This window comes from Rana temporaria, chromosome 10, assembly GCF_905171775.1.
Source record: "Rana temporaria chromosome 10, aRanTem1.1, whole genome shotgun sequence".
Classification (NCBI taxonomy): domain Eukaryota; kingdom Metazoa; phylum Chordata; class Amphibia; order Anura; family Ranidae; genus Rana; species Rana temporaria.
This window is the reverse complement of record NC_053498.1, coordinates 38,738,198-38,753,553: the sequence shown is the minus strand read 5'-3', so window position 1 is coordinate 38,753,553 and position 15,356 is coordinate 38,738,198. Positions and strand designations below refer to the sequence as shown.

The 15,356-nt window shown below is 45.4% G+C and overlaps 1 protein-coding gene across 2 annotated transcripts in view; it reads left to right on the top strand.

Moving 5' to 3' along the window:
* Positions 1-15,356, top strand: part of POLD1 (DNA polymerase delta 1, catalytic subunit) — a 320,901-nt gene that overhangs the window by 144,929 nt on the left and 160,616 nt on the right. For both annotated transcript variants that reach the window (XM_040327564.1, XM_040327565.1), the window contains exons 16-17: positions 4,366-4,479; positions 4,736-4,883. In XM_040327564.1, coding sequence (XP_040183498.1) covers positions 4,366-4,479; positions 4,736-4,883 — 262 coding nt within the window. The remainder of the gene's footprint in view (positions 1-4,365; positions 4,480-4,735; positions 4,884-15,356) is intronic.

Below are 15,356 nucleotides of genomic sequence, written 5' to 3'. Positions count from 1 at the left end.
TGGTTGAGAAACAGGAGTAAGCCCGGGTGAGCGGAAATTTAAAACGCCAGGTGTCAATGAGATTAAAGGAAGGGAGGAGTCTGGAGAATCTAGCGTGGGTTGGAGCTGTAGTAGGTAATGGTGAGGGCGACAGTTTGTCTAATGTAGGGTTCCGCGTATCGTTAAAATCCCCCAGCCACACCGCCTGAATCGAAGGACGACTATATATATATATATATATATATATATATATATATATATATATATATATATATATATATATATATATATATATATATATATATATATATATATATATATATATATATATATATATATATATATATAGCAAGCCCTCTGTGACTATAGTAGAACTAAATGGTGGAGGTACATAGAATGCCATCAGTAGGAAAGGGTTACCATACAATTTAACCGAAAGAAAGACATATCACCCCTGTGGGTCAGACTGGACATCACACAGCTCAAAATGTACCGTCTTGGCAATCAAGACTGAGACTCTGCGGTTATGGGAGGAGTGGGATTAATTATAGGCCCACCCGATCCATGGCTGGCGGAGTGCCATCTGGAGCCGACCCTCAACGTGTGTCTCCACCAACACAATGTCGGCTCATTGTTTTTTGAGGAATGAGAAAACTGCAGATCTCTTTACCTTGTTCCCAAGCCAACACACATTCCAAGTGAGCAGTTTTATTGATGCCATGATTCAAACATTAAAACATATTGTGGAACAGTAGCATTACATGAATACAAGGTTTGCCATCTATGCAGTATCGATGTTAGCATGCACTTCATTGTATTGCATTCCATCAAGTAAAAGCTAACCTCCCCCACCCTGCATCTTCCCCAATTGATGTGGGTATGTGCCCAAAACCCCCAAAAAAGTAACAACCAGTAGCAGGTAAGACCAAAATGTCCTGCCGTTACGTAAAAGATCTGCAGCGATCGGCCCACATGGGAGGTGTGGAAGATGCTATGCCCGCAAATAAAGAGCAACAGGCTCGTCTTGTACTGTGAGCCAGAAGTACAGTGCGGGGTCGGTGATATCCAAAGTGCTGCAGTCGCATAATAAAGAGATGCGTGTTCCGTTTGCCAGGAGGGGGGGCTGTTAGGCGAAAATTTGCTGTGTTAGGCATGTGGAGTGTAGGACTGATTGTGCTCTGCAATTAGTCTCCAGGGTAGTTACATGGATCAACCAGTCAATGGGGGCCCTGAGTATGGGAGACCCCCTCTGCAGGTTACAATTGAAAGAGGATTATAGCGGGGGAAGGCAAAAGGGGGTCCCAGGGGTAAGGAGCAATAGGGTATGTGCCGCGGGCAGTAAAGGGGAGACAACAAAAGGGTAACATACCAGGATTCAGTGCATTTGCAGACTCCTGCGGCAGCGTATAATGTGTGGGTGATGATGACAGACGATCAATAGTGCTGATAAACATGCTTGGTCAGGTCACTCCGCCGCTCCTCTGGAGGGCCCTGGACGCTCCAACCAGGCAAGAACTTCCCGAGGATCCTCAAAGAAAAACACACGGCCGTCCCTTTCGACTCTAAGACGGGCTGGAAATGGCATGGAGTATTTAAGATGTTGTATCCAGAGCCTCCCCTTTGCCTCCATGAAGCCCTGGCGGTGGCGCTACACCTCGGCAGAAAAGTCGGAAGATGGCGATCTTGGAGTTTCCAAGATGAATGTTACCTTTTTCCTTGGCCATGCGCAGCGCCGCATCTCTGTCCTTGTAGTTCAAGAATTTTGCTATAAACGTGCCGGGGGGGGGGGGGGAGGAGATCTGGCAGGCATACGATGGGCCCTCTCCACCGCCAGGGTGGGGGAGAGGGCCTCGCGGGCCATAGGTATCTACAAGGAGTTGCTCTAAGAAGGTGGTAGGATCTTTGCCCTCAGCTCCCACGGGGAGCCCGATGAAACGGAGGTTGCACCTCCGGAGTCTATTTTATCATCTTGTTTGCTTAGAATCTGATTGTTTAGGAGCTGCATTTGATCCGAGCTGACTTGTAATGGCGTCCTCCACCTCTCCTATGCAGATTTCGGCTGTTGTGACACGCTCCCAAAGTTTTTGGAAGTCTTGTCGCATGAGTGAAAGGTCCACCTTGACCTCTTCTATTTGCGCTGTCAGGGACGTCTGGCAGTATGTAATCGCCTCGAGCACTTTAGCTGTGTCACCTCCCAGAGCGACCTACTCACCGCACATGGCGCCGCCATCTTTCCCGGCACCTTCTTACTTGGCAGCGATACTGGTCCAATTTCGCTAGGGTGGCCTTTGGCGTTTTTGGCGGAGTCGTGGCAGGTGGCCACCCTCCTCCAAAGCAAGCAGATCAGGCTATTCCGGAGGGTAGGGAGCTGTAGGGCTGGTGGGCCGGGAGGAATCGCTAGTCGGCAGGCCGGGTGAAGCAAGATGGCCGCCGACTTCCAGCACTAGGCCGGAGCCTTTCCTAAATGCGGCAGCTGTGCAGCAGAGGCTGATGGATCCGCTTCTGCGGGTGTGCAGGGTCCTCAGGGGGTCTCAGTGGACCCTTGCAGGGTGTTAACTGAGAGCAGGAGGACCAGGAAGCAGCACAGGCGGCATGCCGGATGGAGCAAGATGGCCGCCGACTTCCAGAGCTAGGCCAAAGCCGCGGTCATTTCTAAATGCGCCACCCGCGATCAAGAGGCTGCCACTCGAGCAGAGAACAGCGGATTTGCGGCCACGGTTGTTCAGGGGGTCCCGCTGGGCCAGTGCAGTGCAGGATCAGGATGGGCTGTACAGGAGTATTGGCAATGTTCACATGAGAACATACCCCTAGTACGTGGCATATTTGTCAGCCAATTTTTTTTAGGTGGGGTAAGTAGGAATTCAGAATGTACAAGACTAGTAAGATTTCTGGCTCTCCTGGAAACCAGGGAGGTCTCGATCTGACAATTCGGGAAAGATCAGGGGGGAGGGTCAAAATGGGGAAATGTTTGGTAAAAATTGACCAAACATCGTCCCATTGAGACCCATAGCGAGTGATGATGCTTACCGGGGAAAGTTGAGGCAGACTGGATTGGTGTTGTAAAGCCTGTATCTTTTTTGGACCAATAAGGTCCTCTCCTTTTGTCGAGGAAGTCCTCTTGCGTGCATGTCTAAAATGCTTATCTGAATAGCCTCTTCTCCTAAATCTGTTCAATCAGATTGAAGGAACTGACCTGTCGGAATTCCTTTAATAAGTTATAGAGGATGGTGGCTTGAGGCAAGGAGTGTTGGCCACAGTGGTCTTCCTGAAAGTTTTTTTTTTTTTAGTTTTCAGTTTGCCACTGCAGATAGATATAGAAAGGTCCAGGAAAGAGATGGTTTCAATATCGCATGTATATGCAAGTTTGATGATCCTATCGTTAATATTTAGTTCAGATATTTAGTAAAGTCATGTAGTTCACTCGCCTCACCTTTCCAGATGACCAGAATGTGCGGATTATGGTCTGAGCACTGACGGGCTGACCCCCCACCCCTTCCACCTCTGCAGCAATGCTGGCAGCACTCATACGTCTATTTTTCAAAGACAACCTCTGCATATGATGCTAAGCATGTGCACTCAACATCTTTGGTCAACCATGGCAAGGCCTGTTCTGAGTGGAACCTGTCCTGTTAAACCACTGTTTGATCTTGGCCACTGTGCTGCAGTTCAGTTTCAGGGTCTTGACAATCTTCTAGCCTAGGCCATCTTTATGTAGAGCAGCAATTTTTTTTTTCAGATCCTCAGAGTTCTTTGTTATGAGGTGCCATGTTTAACTTGGGGGTTGGGGGGGGGATCTGTCAGCCTGGGTTTGTCCATGCTGTTTAAGTTTAGGGTGGGCCAGATATTTAGAAATGCCATGTTTATGATGTGGGGAGTGTATAAAACATGCTGGTTTTGAATCACAATATATTGGGCGTTGTGATCTGTCTTGCAGAATGAGTAAAGGGATAGGGTGGTAAGATTGGAGCTCAGATCCTGCTCATCCCTCATGCTTTGCCATATTAATAATATATAACAGTCAGCTGATACATACATACATACATACATACATACATACATACATACATACATACATACATACATACATACATACATACATACATACATACATATCTCTCTATAAAATAAAAATTTGATCAAAGTTTATGATTAGCGTTTCTTTCTGAAACGCACCTATGTCTGTAATGGTCTTTAACGAGCTTTAATTGGATCAAAAACATTTTGGATTTGTTAACACGGTTTGGAGGTAAAGTGCTGGGTGTTGTGGCTTTATTTGTATATAATGTTTTTTTCTAATCATTTAGTTCACACTTTCTCTTAACTTATCATTTCTAAAAGAGTTTTATTTTTTAATTGGTCATACTGTATCTATTCTTCAATATCTAGACTCAGTCCTGAAGACTTTATCAAGACTCCGACAGGCGATCAATTTGTAAAGGCAACTGTACGAAAGGGGCTTCTGCCTGAGATCTTGGAAAATCTTTTGTCCGCTCGAAAACGGTAAGTAATCCCTTTTTTTTTTTAAACTGTATTTCAAATTGACTTTCTGGGATGATAATCCTCTAAGACCACTAACAAGCATCTGACTACAATTCTCAGAGCTGTATGTAGTTGTAAATTTGAAAAATCAAATTTTTGCATTCTGAAAACCATTTAATTTTGCCAATTTAAAAAAAGATCCCTTCTGGAAAGGTTCTCATTCTGCAAAAATAGTCATTTTAGGGACATTCCTGAACCTGATTTTTAATCTTTGCAGAGCAAAGACTGAATTGAAGAAAGAGACCGATCCTTTTAAGCAGAAGGTTTTGGATGGACGCCAACTGGCATTGAAAGTGAGCGCTAACTCTGTGTATGGGTTTACAGGAGCACAAGTTGGAAAACTGCCCTGTCTAGAGATTTCACAGGTGAGAAATACTTGCCCAACTGTCCAATGGCAAATAAATGTATCTACTATGACTATACCCACATAACCCTTTTTATGTATCAAGTGTTTCCATTATGCAAGGTGGGCAGGCTGCCAGCACCGTGCAAAAGCATGATGCTAATCCAGGGTGAGCAGCATGCAGGACAGTCAGGCCCGTGGTGACAAGGCAAGCACACCAAGCAATTGCTTGGGGCCCCAAGCTGGGCCCTTGCCGTGCTGTCTCCACTGATTCTTAGTCCGTTGCTCATGGAACAGCCGCGCCGTACTGTAGCAGTCCCCTGTCTGCCCCCGCCCTCTCTGTGTGCGTCGGGTCCTCTCACAGACATAGGCGGCTGATGAGAGGCTTCTGGTTGACCGGAGCTGCTACTAATCATCCCCTGCACTCCCAGAAATACCCTCCGAGTCCCGCCCTCCTAGCAAATGAAGATGTCACGTATGCCCCACCCCTTGCAACGTGCTTCTGCTCCCAGCAATCCTGAGCTACAGGGACCTATTGGACAGGTACAGCTCTAATGATCTGGGGACAACTGCTGTGGGGCTGACTCTGCTGGGGACACCACCTGCTGTGGGGCTGACTCTGCTGGGGACACCACCTGCTGTGGGGCTGACTCTGCTGGGGACACCACCTGCTGTGGGGCTGACTCTGCTGGGGACACCACCTGCTGTGGGGGTGACTCTGCTGGGGACACCACCTGCTGTGGGGGTGACTCTGCTGGGGACACCACCTGCTGTGGGGGTGACTCTGCTGGGGACACCACCTGCTGTGGGGGTGACTCTGCTGGGGACACCACCTGCTGTGGGGGTGACTCTGCTGGGGACACCACCTGCTGTGGGGGTGACTCTGCTGGGGACACCACCTGCTGTGGGGGTGACTCTGCTGGGGACACCACCTGCTGTGGGGGTGACTCTGCTGGGGACACCACCTGCTGTGGGGGTGACTCTGCTGGGGGCACCACCTGCTGTGGGGGTGACTCTGCTGGGGGCACCACCTGCTGTGGCGGTGACTCTGCTGGGGGCACCCCCTGCTGTGGCGGTGACTCTGCTGGGGGCACCCCCTGCTGTGGCGTGGACTCTGCTGGGGGCACCCCCTGCTGTGGCGTGGACTCTGCTGGGGGCACCCCCTGCTGTGGCGTGGACTCTGCTGGGGGCACCCCCTGCTGTGGCGTGGACTCTGCTGGGGGCACCCCCTGCTGTGGCGTGGACTCTGCTGGGGGCACCCCCTGCTGTGGCGTGGACTCTGCTGGGGGCACCCCCTGCTGTGGCGTGGACTCTGCTGGGGACACCTGGTGGGGGGGGGGGGGGGAGTAAGAAGTATGTTGGATTTAATTGTGCACTTTTTTAATGTATATTAATTGATTTTATGGTACAGTGGTGTTTTTTGTAAATGTTCAATTGTTGAAAATGTTCAAATTTTATGCACATTATATGCAACAGCAGTATTTGCACTGTAAACCTTTTTATTTATATAAAGTGTGGGTGAACGTAAACTGAATCGCTATGCTGTGGTTCCTGTAAGCTTTGCGTGGGGGGGGGGGGGGGTCTCTATGTCCATGTCCATTTTGCTTGGGGCCCCCAAATTCCTTCAAACAGCCCTGAGGACAGTCCCAGGATTCAGAAATGATTTCAGTCCACCTCAGTCTAGACCTGCCCTCCTTCTTTCCCTGGCCTTGCTGCTATAGCAATGCTGTGGTGAAGATTGGAAGGTGGCACTCATGTCAAACATGTGGGGGGGATGAGGACGCTGATGTGAAGAAGTAGAAAAGATTTGTTGGCAGTGCCCGAGGACTCTGATGTTAAAGGAGGAGCTTCTAATATGACAGGAAAAGTTGATTAAAACTCTGCTCTAGAGTTTCTTCAATAGGTAGCAGCATTCTTCCTAAATCTGCATAAAGATTTACCCCTTTGTAGCCTCCTCCCAAATCGACTTCATCTCCTTTTCCGACCAGGCACGATTGACTTGAATTTGCAATGGGAAACTACCCTCCTCAGTTCCCCGACTTGGAAGCTCAATGGATCTTTGTTACAAATCCTGGTGCATTGTGAACTAGACAAGGTACTGTCTGATTTACTTCTCAGAAAAAGTTGTCCCGTCTTTGAATCATGCGACCATTTGGGGACCGCATAAATGCGTTGTGTGGGGCGCGTTGATCTTAATAGAGGCCCAAAAAAAGCAGAAAAGGTCTCGGCAGATTGACTCATTCGTTTCTCAGGTGTGCTCTCTCTCTCTCGAGCTACTACACAAACGATCGTTGGCAAAAGCCCATCTCACGGCCCTCTTGAAGGGCCGGGAAGAATTGAAAGATCTGGTTTACCGGAAAACCGCTTAAAGTTTGGCATAGGCTAGGCATTCTTTATTTGAATTTTCAAACAAACCGGGGGTCAATACTGGCTAGAGCCCTTTGTGGCCCCCGGAAGTGCACCTACATTCCATCTATTACAACCAGACAGGGGACCAAGGTAAATACCTCTAAGCATATGGCACGGGAATTTAGTGTTTTTTCACAGAAATTGTATAACTTATACCCCACTGAGACCACAGAGACGGTGGCGGCCATGACAGAGTCACCTAGTGAATACATCAGAACCTCTGGCATGCCCACGTTACCGGATGAAATAAGACTCCATGGAGTCTGAGATTACAGCTGAAGAAATCAACGTAGCCTTAGCTCAAACCAAGCCTCGGAAGGTGACAGGGCCTGATGGTTTCATGTTGACTTATTATCACACCTTCTCAACTACTCCTGACGCCTCATTTCTTGACATCCTATAATACCCTGAAGGGGGCATGTTCCATGCCAGCAGACACACTAAAGGCGTATATATCACTCATACCCAAAGAAGGGAAGGGCCCATACCAGTGTGGAAATTGCTGTCCAATCGCACTCCTCAACGTAGATTTAAAGCTCTTCTCAAAACTGTTGTCAAACCGACTTACCGCACATCCCGAAATTTTATACATTTTGGTTCAGGTGGGTTTTGTGGCGTAGAGGAAAGCAAGGGACAACACTGCCAGTTTTCCACCTTATTCATACATCCGCCCCACCAGAAGCCCCTTTCTCTTGCTTTGAACAGATGTGGAGAAGGCCTTTGACAAGGTGGCCTGGCATTTCACCACCCTAAATCACATTGGACTAGGTCTCAATATACTTCGATGAATCCTATCTCTGTATTTCACCCACTTGGCAGCTGTACGGGTAAATGAATGGCGCGCTTACTTTTTCAATATAGCGAACAGGACAAGACCAGTCTATTCCAGGTCTATTCTGGTCTAGGGTCTATGACCTCCTGTCAACTTTTTCATGTACCTTTCAGCAAAGACGCCCGACATGCTTTATTCCATTGCCCCCTCCTGGGCCTCTTCTCCTACCAACAAAAACTGGCCACCTACCTCTTCATTGCTGCAAAACACAAGCCCTCGGTTGGTATTGCAGAGGTGAAGAGCGTTTTGACCACCCTCAAGTTACATGAAGAGATGACCAGTGTACTTCATGACACCCATGCTAAGTTCCTCAATGTGTGGAATCCATTGTGGTCTTATGCACTCCCTGCTCTGCCCCCAGCCAGCTTGGGTACTCCAGACCTTTCAAATATACCAGGCCCTGAGTTTTTTTTTTTTGTCTTAAAGGAACACTAAAGGTTCGTTTTTCATTAGATCATTTGATTGCTGTAAGCTAGAGCATTTAAATATCACTTACCTCGTTTTTCCTTTTAAACTCCAAAATACAGTATTCCAGGTTTGAAAATGCTATTTCCTGTCTCTCCTCTTCTTGCTTTCCACCAGCATCTGAGCTGTTTTGCATGGTGGAAAGCAAGAATGTGCTCACCCCCTCCCTATGACTACAGCCCTGCGTGAAGATGCTCTCTTATCCCTCACAGGCATGGAGGCCAAGCCTAATAGGAACTGTAGTTCCCATTAGGCTGTGATGTAGCAAGAATGAATGTGCACCGCAAACCAGGAAGTCGGTGAGAATAACGATTCAGGAGTGACGGAGGTGAATAAAACAGCTCGATTTCAACAGGTATCAAACTAGTTATAATGCAAAACATTACTTTTTACTTTATCAGCTACTGTCAGACTTTAATTTAAGAGGAAAATATTTTTGTCTTTACAACCCCTTTAAGTCTAAAGCTCCTCCTTTCCCATTCTTTCTCTCTAGCCTGTCTCTCCAACCCAACATCTGGCCTAATTCTACATCTTCTTTTTCTTTTTCCTCTTACCTTCACTCTCCCCCTTCACCCTTCCCCACCCTATACTCCCTACCCTGCTTCCCCCTACCCCCCCCCCCCTTTTTTTTTGTTTTTTCCCCTTTCTTTATTTTGTTTGCCCATTATGATTTGTCTTTTAGTCTTATTGTGTCTTAAAACTCAGAGTCCATTTACTCATTCCCACTTCTGGCTCAGTCACCGGATGCTTTTATCGTTTACCTTTAAAATAAGAATAAAGGAAAATGTGTGCGTGTATATACAGTGGAACCTCGGATTGCGAGTAACGCGGTTAACAAGCGTTTTGCAATACGAGCACTGTATTTTAAAAAAATCCTAACTCGGTTTGCCAGTGTTTCGCAAAACGAGCAGGATTCAGGCCAAAGTGGTGTGCAGTACCGCGTTTGGCCTGGGGGAGGGGGGTAGCCTGAGCTGAACGGCGCCGATCTCAGCCGATCTGCGCCGTTCGGAGCCGTTCGGAAATGCTTGGAAAGACACAAATACTCAGGTCCCGAGCCTTTCCTAGGTTTGCCGAGGTCAGCCGAGCTGTCCTCGGGCCTTTCCATCTGTTTCCGAGGCTCTCCGGCGCCCCCCCCCCCCCCCACCTCTGGCCGCATGCGGTATTGCATGCCATTAAAGTCAATGCGGAACAAATTTTGTTTCCATTGAATTCAATGGGGAAACTCGCTTTGATATGCGAGTACTTTGGATTACGAGCATTCTCCTGGAATGAATTATGCTTGTAGTCCAAGGTTCCACTGTGTTGTACCAGAACTCAATGGGCACCCCTGCCAAAGCGCTTTGGCAGCGGCGCTTTACGGGCTCTTTTAACCCTTTATTCTGCCACTAGCAGAGTTTAAAAGCGCCCCGCTAGCACCAATAAAGTGCCGCTAAAATTAGCGCCACTTTACCGATAAGGCCCCCTGACCCAGTGTGACAGTAGCCTAAGAAGTGTGAGGGCTGCATGGAGAGTCATTGCATATGTATACTTGGGCAAGGAGACGTTTGAGGAGTACACATATGAACTTGTATATGACAACAATGTGGCATTCCTTTTGTGCCTCCCTGAAACCTGCCAATAGAGGTCAGAACAGCCCATCATGAAGTATGAGTATTGTAGCACTCACTACAACCTTATAGCTTTAGTAATTAAGGCAAGCTAATAAGTCTACCAACCACTCCATGAAGTTGGCAGAAAGTTGCTTCCCATGTATCAGTAGCCATCGCATATTTTCACATATCTTTGGACTTTTGTGCTGTGTGATTGGCAGTGTTGGCATGGCCGGCCATTTACAGTTTGTCTTCTGGGAATTCCCTCTATTTCCCAGAACACCTGCCTTGTCATTTTTGTCCTTCAGTCAATGGCCCTATTCATTCTGATTATGGGCATTCTTTTTAAGTAAATATACTTGTTCCACTAAGTATGCAAATTTAATGACAATGACATATAAAAGAAAAAAAAAAATTAAATGAATTAAACACCAACTGAGCCCCCTGCTCAGTGATTACTGAATGAAAGGTAATTTACTTGTTGTGGAATATTTAATAAAATTACATTTTTATTTTTTTAATCTGGAAAATGCAACATTTTTGCAAAAATTGTTGTGTAAAAAATACTAAAGCGCTGCTACAATGGGGATCGAACGTTTGGGCACCCCAGGTAAAAATTTGTATTAATGTGCATAACGAAGCCAAGGAAAGATGGAAAAATCTCTAAGGCATCAAATAAAAAGTTAGATTTTATTTCCATCAATTACACTTTCACTGCCCCCCTTTGCAAAGCTGAGACCTGACAATTTTGAAAAAAAATCTATATTTTTAAAATGTTTGCTATAATATCCCCAAAAAAATGTTTTCCTTCGTTTAGGCCGATAAATATTCTTCTTCATATTTTTGGTAAAAAAAAATCGCAATAAGCATTTGATTGGTTTGCGCAAACATTATAGCATCCACAAAATAGGGGATAGTTTTATGGCATTTTTTTTTTAACTAATAATGGCGGTGATGACTTATTTTTTATTTATCATGACTGCGACATTATGGCGGACACATTTGACACCATTTTGGGACCATTGTCATTTTTACAGCGATCAGTGCTCTAAAAATGCACTGATTACTGTAAAAATGACACTGGCAGTGAAGGTTAACCTGTAGGGGGCGCTGAAGGGGTTAAGTGTGACCTAGGGAGTGCTTCTAACTGTTGGGGGTGTGGCTTGCCGTGACACGTCACTGATCACTGTTTCCGATGACAGGGAACAGACTATCGGTGGAAGGACGGGGAGATGTTTACACTGACATCTCCCCATTCTTCAGCTCTGTGACCCGATCGCGGGACAACTGGCAACTGGCGGACATCGAGACCACACGGCTCGCAAATTAAAGGGGACCTGTATATATGCCGATTTGCGCAGCCGTGCCATTCTGTCGACTTATATCCTCGTGCAGCGGTCAAGAAGCGGTTAAAGATAAGATGATCAGTTGGTAGACATTTCAGAAAATGTATTTTCTATAATTGTTAAAATTCTTAGGTTTTTGGCAGACAAGTTCTAATCCCTCCTAAGCCCTTCTGGTATAGCCTAGTAAAAGTTGAACTTTAGTCAGAAAATAAAGTCCTGCTAGACCTCTTCAGGCTGGCCCATTTTGCAGGCATAGCTTTGTAAAACATTAAAAATAGGTACCTATACTGTTTAAAATCCAGTAATGCACCGTCTCACTCTGCTGTGCACATGCTCAGTTGCTCTCTATTTTTAGGAACTGCCAAATTTGTAGAGGCCAATTTGCTGACAGCCTTAAAACAGAATGAAACCCTCCTATCCTTTACAGCCAAGGAAGCTTCTTTGGCTGTAAAGGATAGGTGGGTTTAATTCAGTTTTTAACCAGTTCCCGACCCCCGCATGTACATATACGTCCACAATATGGCACGTACAGGCACATGGGCGTACATGTACGTCCTCGCCTATTAGCGGGTGGGGGGTCCGATCGGGACCCCCCCCCACTACATGCGGAGGTCGGGTCCGCTCGGGGAGCGATCCGGGACCACGGCGCGGCTATTTGTTTATAGCCGCTCCGTCGCGATCGCTCCCCGGAGCTGAAGAACGGGGAGAGCCGTGTGTAAACACGGCTTCCCCGTGCTTCACTGTGTCGGCGCATCGATCGCGTCATTCCCTTTATAGGGAAGACACGATCGATGACGTCATTCCTACAGCCACACCCCCCTACAGTTGTAAACAGATACTAGGTGCACCCTAACTCCTACAGCGCCACCTGTGGTTAACTCCCAAACTGCAACTGTCATTTTCACAATAAAGAATGCAATTTAAATGCATTTTTTGCTGTGAAAATGACAATGGTCCCAAAAATGTGTCAAAATTGTCCGAAGTGTCCGCCATAATGTCGCAGTCACGAAAAAAATCGCTGATCGCCGCCATTAGTAGTAAAAAAATTTTTTTTTATAAAAATGCAATAAAACTATCCCCTATTTTGTAAACGCTATAAATTTTGCGCAAACCAATCGATAAACGCTTATTGCGATTTTTTTACTAAAAATAGGTAGAAGAATACGTATCGGCCTAAACTGAGGAAAAAAAATGTTTTTATATATGTTTTTGGGGGATATTTATTACAGCAAAAAGTAAAAAATATTGCATTTTTTTCAAAATTGTCGCTCTATTTTTGTTTATAGCGCAAAAACTAAAAACCGCAGATGTGATCAAATACCACCAAAAGAAAGCTCTATTTGTGGGGGGAAAAAGGACGCCAATTTTGTTTGGGAGCCACGTCGCACGACCGCGCAATTGTCTGTTAAAGCGACGCAGTCCCGAACTGTAAAAACACCTTGGGTCTTTAGGCTGCATATTGGTCCGGGGCTTAACTGGTTAAGGCTGTCAGCAAATTGGCCTCTACAAATTTATTTGATCTGCAACTGTCATGGTGCTGCACATGTGGTTAGTTCTGACACCAGCCATTTGATGGTTTGACAGTTTGGTTGAGGACACAAGTGAATGTAAAAGTTATCCATCCCCACATTCCAGTAATGTAACAGTTTTTTTGCATATGTTAAAGTGGAGTTATACTCCCTTCACCTCCAGAGATGCTCTGTCCCCCAAGCTCCCCGCCTTGCCACTGACCCCTTTGAATGCCGGTCGCTGTCATTGGCTGGGCAGGATTGATCTCAGATTGGGCATCACCGAATTTATGCAGTGAGCTGCGCATGCGCGGCTTCAAGGATATAGTTAACAAAAATCTGGAAACACTAAAGAGACTTTCTCTGCCTCTATTATCCGTTCAACCGGTGTTTACTGTTTAGTAAATAATGTTTCTGGGAAATGGACAAGAATCCTTCACCAGGACCTAGTCTTGACAACCTAGCAGATCAGTATTTTTTAAGCCAACAATTTATTACGTAAAACCACCTTTGCGGCAGCACTCAGTCTTCAAATATAAGTCCAACATGAAGAAAAAACTTTTCTATAGATCTTAGACAGAACTGTTTCGGTCTCTTAATGTACTAATTTTGTCTGCATTTATTTTCTCTTTTTTCCATAAGCTGCATCATATCGGAGGAGAAATCAATGCATACAAACCAGACAGATTTAAAGGCACCCACTCCCAAATATATGAAAACCAAATTGTCTTTGTATATCCTATCAACAGAGCATGTTGGTTAAAATAGGCCAAGTACACAAAATACAGAGAAATCGGCCACATCCCCAAAGATTATGCCGCATACCCAGGCATTAGAAAGCCATATTCCTATGTATGTAGCATAGTAATGATCCACACATGTATGATCATAGGTCAAATATTCCAACAAACATCTAAGGATGGGGGTTTGACCAGCGTAATCTCAACATATTTTCTGGAAATACACTGCCCACTGGAGGAAAATGCCACTATCACCACCAACACGAGGCCTCTTGCTGATTTCAGGTCCACCTTCACTATGCTTTATTATCCTTGCCCATCAGGTAATTTTACAGTCTACAATAGTGAGGTATTTGGCATTACAGTGAATAGTGATCGCTTTCCACATGCTTATTTACAGCGTTGGATTTGTTGTCATTGGTGTAATGTTCAAGAGATTTTTTTACTGGCAATTTATATATCTTTTGTGTTTTTTTTGTGTTTTTTTTGGCACATATTGGAGGGCCCAATGTCCGTCTGGTAGACCATGTAAGAGCAGAGTTTTTTTAATATTCTAGCATCCTTATTTTTCTTCAATATTGTTTTTTTCATCTCCTAATTCTGGGAAATTGAGATTGGGCTTGTCACACCTCCAGCTATAGATGTTTAATGAAATGTTTAACCTATAGTCATACATGTGTGGATCATTAGCATGCTACATACATAGGAATATGGCTTTATATGGGAGTGTGGCATAACCATACTCAGATGAGGTTAATTTCCCTTGATTGTGTACTTGGCCTATTTTAACCACTTAAGGACCGCCTAACGCCGATATACGTCGGCAGAATGGCACGGCTGGGCACAATCACTGACCTGTACGTGATTGTTTAATGGCCAGCCGTGGGACCCGGTCCCAAGCTCTGTGACCGCGGACCCGATCGCAGCCGGAGTCCCGCCATCAGTCCCCGGAGCTAAAGAACGGGGAGAGCTGTGTGTAAACGCACCTTCCCCCGTTCTTCACAGTGGCGCTGTCATTGATCGTCTGTTCCCTGATATAGGGAAAGACGATCAGTGACGTCACACGTCCAGCTCCGCCCCCCTACAGTTAGAAACACATATGAGGTCACACTTAACCCCTTCAGCGCCCCCTAGTGGTTAACTCTCAAACTGCAATTGTCATTTTCGGAGTAAACAATGCATTTTTATAGCATTATTTGCTGTGAAAATGACTGGTTCCAAAAATGTGTCAAAATTGGCCGATGTGTCCGCCATAATGTCGCAGTCATGAAAAAAAACCTGATCGCCACCATTAGTAGTAAAAAAAAATATTAATAAAAATTCAATAAAACTATCCCCTATTTTGTAAACGCTATAAATTTTGCGCAAACCAATCGATAAACGCTTATTGCGTGTTTTTTTTTTTACCAAAAATAGGTAGAATAATACGTATCTGCCTAAACTGAGGAGCACATTTTTTTTTTTCATATTTTTGGGGATATTTATTATAGCAAAAAGTAAAAAAAATATTGCTTTTTTTTTTTTAAATTGTCGCTCTATTTTTGTTTATAGCGTAATAAATAAAAACCGCAGAAGTGATCAAATACCACCAAAAGAAAGCTCATTT